Here is a 5280-nt window from a genome sequence, read left to right on the forward strand (position 1 = left end):
TGGGGGGTTGAACCGAGAGAGTGTGAGAGAGAGAAAGGAGAATCAAAAGGAATTGGGGGGAATTGTGACAGAGACATTTTGGGTACTGGCAAAACTTTTAGCATCATTTTGAAATGATAAAAATGTCTAGCATTATTTTGAATTACACCACCTCATTAAGCATAAAAACTCAAATTTTCCTATGAATGCTAGTACAAGCTGCGATATCCAGAAGTAAAGTACACAGTCGAATCGATAACAACTAGTATTAATTTTCAATTGTGTATTATCGGATGGCTAAGAACTTGGATTTGTAATATACCATGTTGTACAACCTTTTACAAAATACCATAATAATAATTTGTGACTAAAAAGATGCCAAGAAAAACCCTTTTTAATGTTTATAATAACGAATTTTTTTTAAATATGGTAATAGAATTAAAACAAGGGACAAAAATGATGATTTCTCTACTCAATTTTGATTGAAATTCCCTGTGTTTTGACGATTCCTGGTAGATTCTTGTTCTTGGAAGGCCAATATATGGATGGCAAAAAATAATGCTTTCATATAAGAAATATTAATTCTCCAAGTATCCTAATTATCCAAAACACCAATTGTATTTTATTATTTTGAAAATTGTTAAGAATATAAGTAAAATTGAATGGCCAACTTAGTTGTATTAATATCAAAGGATATAGCTTCTCGTTTCTTACCATTCACACCACATGCATAACTGAATATACTACTAATTATCCTTATTATAAATTAGATGCTCTCTTGAGCACTACTCGATCGTTTCAAAGTATCCACTCAGGCCAAGTCAAAACTTGGAACATCATTAAAGGTATCATCTGTAAAGGAATTTAGCGAATTAGATTTATTATTATATTTACATACTTTTTGAGTTTCAATTGTTCTCCTTAATTAATATATCTTTATATATATATATATTTTGGGTAATACATGAATCTTTAAATTTAATCGCTTTTATCACTGATCACCTCAACATCAAGCCATTAAACATTTTCAGGAAACAAAAAAAACATGAATTATATTAGCAATCAAAATAATAATTTAGGACAGATAATATATATATAGACTAGTATGAACTGATTTGGTGCGCATGAAACATTACATATTGAATAATTAATTAATAACAAAATATAGATAACAAACACAATGATTATGATGATGCATGTATACACAAAAATGGTTGATGTGGGCCTGCTAATAGCTTGGGGAAGGATAAACAAAAGGGTAACTTTCAAGGATTTAAAGTCGAAGCATACTCGATCGATGAGTCGAGTCTTATAATCAATTAAACATTTACTTTACTATTACTTTCTAGAAAAGAATTAGAGCCGTGATCTCTAGCTTTCCATGTCATAAAGGAAGAAAATAAAAGTAGAAGATGAGCATGACTAATAATTGATGCTAATTTCTTCTTTTTCTATTGATTGAATATATTTGATGATTTGAAAGAAGTTGGCACTAAGACTGTCATTGATTATATCAACTGAGATAAGATAATAGTAGGATGACCCATAAGTCCATAACAATTAAAATTATATAAGTGGCGCCGCATACATTGTCAAAAGAGTAATAGGCCTAAGCTGGTTTCAATTTACTAACTTTGTCCAACCAAAGAAATTATTTTGTCATTGTCTCATGGGTGTTGTAATAAGTCAATTTAATGTTGTTTATTTCTTCTTTTTTTAAGAGTGTAGACTCCAAATACTTCTTCATATGATCATTTGGTCCACCTGCCCTCTACCCACCTAATATAATTCATTGCCCGCATGGTCACAATATACACCAATCTAGATGTACATTGACAAATTGATAATGACATATAATATGTATATAAATCACTGTTTTTGAGCTTTCATCAGTACTAAATCTCTTAAAAAATTTCTCTTTTCATATATATAAATATATGAGGTGACTCTCAATGGTTATTGCCAATTAATAGTTACTTTAATATTAAGATCAATAATCTATATTTATGGTTGTTAATTAATATTTCTAAAATAAAATTTTGATTTTTTTCAATTTTTTGAAAGACTACCTCATTACATAACGGTCACATATTTATTAAATTAAATAATTAAAAAAATGTTATTTAAGAATTATATATTAAAATTCAAAATTAATATAGAATTTTTTTTTTACTTGTTGGTGACTTATTATACTAAGTCACTATGTTGTCACATTATCATAATTGTTAGTGCTCATTTATGAGTAGTAACCATTAAAAACTCTTCCATAAATATATATGATCACTTTTTATATATTGTTTCTTCAACGAGCTTTAGAACATTAACTTAATATATTTATATAAAAATTATTATTTACATAGAAAATATGACAAGAGAGGTGCCGTTCTAGTGAAATAATATATATATATATATATAAGTGCAATTGGGAATTAATTATAATTAACCCTTTGTTGATATTGTTTTGTAAAATGGTTTTCTTATGATAATTTTGAAACATGTCGAAAATTTTCAACAAGATATCCAGTGAATATCAAACAATAATTGAGGAGTGTGAAGTGTGCTTGGAAGACTATCTTGTCAAAAAATTATCAAATAGAACTATTATGTAAAAAGTGTAAATATATATAGATTGAATACTATTTTGCCAAGCATAAATATCTTTTGTCCATTAATTAAATATAATTGCATATTTCATAAAAATAATGAATGTGTCTAATTGTAATTGTTAGTTGAAAATTATAATTAAAAAAAAAAGGCAGAATATATTGTGACATCTTGTATTACGTAGCTGACAGAAAAATGTGGATCACGCTGTCGTTAAAAAACAACATATAATGGCAGTGGAATATATATCACTCACAAAAATAATTTAACTAAAAGAATAAGATATTTGGAGCTATTTTCATATTCAATGCTTATTATTCGTGGAGATTCGCAACCGTAAATCACTAAATAATTTTTTTTATTAGAAATTATTATAATAATAATAAAAATAAATATATAAAATATATAAAATCAATAATTTTTAAAATTTTAAATTAATTAAATAATAACGATTAGTTAAAAAATAATAGTCACATTAATTTTGAAATAATTTTTTTTTGATGAAATAGATAAAAAGAATTAATTAAGAATAAAGAAAGAATATTAAATAAATTTTTTTATTATTTATTTAATAGATATGTGATGGTTATGTATCATAAATTAGTTTTTTCAAAAATTAAGTCAAAATATATTTTTGAAAATATTAATTAATAATTATAAATATATACCTTTAATCTTTATGTAACGGTTAATATATTAGGTAACCGTAATATCACATGAGTAGTAACCAGACCCATATAAATATATGTATATATAAATGAATATACCAACCAAAAAATATAGAACACTTCTATGAAAATAAAATATTATTAGATAAATGAGGGTGAATAGCTATTACATTTTTATAAAGGAACAAAACGAATAGACAAAAGCCAAGAACAGCAATAAAATATCAATATATTTGACTCATTACACAATATAGTAAACAAAATTAGCTAGAACCAACATTATTTTCAAACATCAAACTTTTCAAAGCCGTACTAAACGCAAGATTTGCGGTGCTGTAACCTCCATCAACAACAAGATTAAGCCCGTTAACGTACTTTGACTCGTCACCGGCCAAGTACAGTGCCGCCTCAGCAACGTCATTAGGCTCCGGAGCAGGCCCTTTGAGTACCGCCGAAGCACAAATCACGTGGTCCACCACGCTCTTTGTTAACCCAATACCGTTCCTGAGCAACGGCGTTGCTATGGCGCATGGAGATATCGCGTTGACTCTTATGCCAAACTGCCCGAGCTCGACACAAAGGTTCTTCATCAGCCCCACCACCGCATGCTTCGACGCCGAGTACGCGTGTGGCGACTCACCGCTGCTCTGTGATGCCACGCTGGATGTGAATAGTATCACCCCTTTCCTCGCGGGGATCATAATCCTAGCAGCGTGTTTAGCACCCAAGAAGGAGCCAAACACGTTGACCTCGAAGACACGCCTGAAGTTGTCGTTGTCGGCGCCGAGGATGGTGGGGTCCACGTCTCCAGATATGCCGGCGTTGTTGAACATGATGTCCAGTTTTCCGTGTTTCGACACTGCGCAGTCTACGAGATTTTTCATGTCTGTATCGCTCGTGACATCGCAGTGAACGTAGGTAATGTTGGCCGATTCATCGTTACTAGTCGAGTTGAGTATTTCTTCGCAGAGAGAGTGTCCGAGCTCATCTTGGATGTCGGCAATCACAACTTTGGCTCCGTGGCGGACAAACAGTCTGGCCGTGCTCTCGCCTATTCCGCTGGCTCCGCCGGTGACTATCACCACTTTGCCTTCTAATCTGTAACCAAGAATTATACACAACACACACACACACATATATATATATATGGATGTAAAGTGTTGCACTATTATTATGCGTGTATGATCATGTTTTTATATAGAGATATTTAATGGTACTAATAATAATAACAAATTAATAAATAAAAAGAAAGCTGGTTAGCGTGGTAATATTATACCTTTTGGAAAAGGGAGCTATTGAGGAAGTTCCGCTCATGTTTCACAGCTATATTATGAAAGACTGACTGAAGTATGAAGTTCTATGTAGAACCCTATAAACACTAGATATGATATTTATTGAACTATATGTTTTTGTTACTTTATATAGTGTGAGAATTAGTGGTCGCGTATAGCTTATACCCCATCGAGTTCGTGCCTTCGTGGCCCAATCAAATTCACCATGTTACAAAGGCTTTAAATAAGTGGAATATTATAAATGAAAATAGGTTGTGTAGAGCTAGTTAGATGCAGTTATGAGAGTAACAAAGATGTCAAATCAATAAGGAAAATGCCGAGTAGAAAGCTCCAACAGTACTACTGAATTGGGGAACATATAATCTTCAATTAAATGCAAGAAACTGATCCCATGTGTGCTTGGAGTGAGAAAAAGCAGGGTCTGGCCGTGTCACAGAAATTTAAAATTATCGCATCTTTCCTTCATATATATGTCTAGTCTGAAGTTGTTAAATGCTAGCTTGCTATAATGAGATACAACTAATGACAACCCATTTAAGAAATCGATGCGTTTCATTATTTAATAAAATTATGTTTTTCCATGTCTCTTAATTTTTCAAATGTCTCAATTATTTTATTATATTTTAAAAAGGACACCTTTTCTATTTCAGAGATTTGGCCTTATATTAACAAGAATCCGAATATTAAAAAGAGACAAAATTATAATTTGAAAGTTACGTGAGTCTGTGACTGTGAGA

The 5280-nt window shown here is 30.8% G+C and overlaps 1 protein-coding gene across 1 annotated transcript; it reads right to left on the reverse strand.

Moving 5' to 3' along the window:
* Positions 1-3371: 3371 nt before the first annotated feature.
* On the reverse strand, positions 3372-4655 carry LOC133823800 (short chain aldehyde dehydrogenase 1-like). Its single transcript, XM_062256649.1, has 2 exons — positions 4528-4655; positions 3372-4349 (listed from the first exon to the last, which is right to left on the reverse strand). Exons 1-2 carry the CDS (start codon positions 4563-4565, stop codon positions 3515-3517), a joined length of 873 nt encoding a protein of 290 aa, XP_062112633.1. The 5' UTR covers positions 4566-4655; the 3' UTR covers positions 3372-3514.
* Between the last annotated feature and the right edge of the window lie 625 nt (positions 4656-5280).

Source organism: Humulus lupulus, chromosome 3, assembly GCF_963169125.1.
Source record: "Humulus lupulus chromosome 3, drHumLupu1.1, whole genome shotgun sequence".
Taxonomy (NCBI): Eukaryota; Viridiplantae; Streptophyta; class Magnoliopsida; order Rosales; family Cannabaceae; genus Humulus; species Humulus lupulus.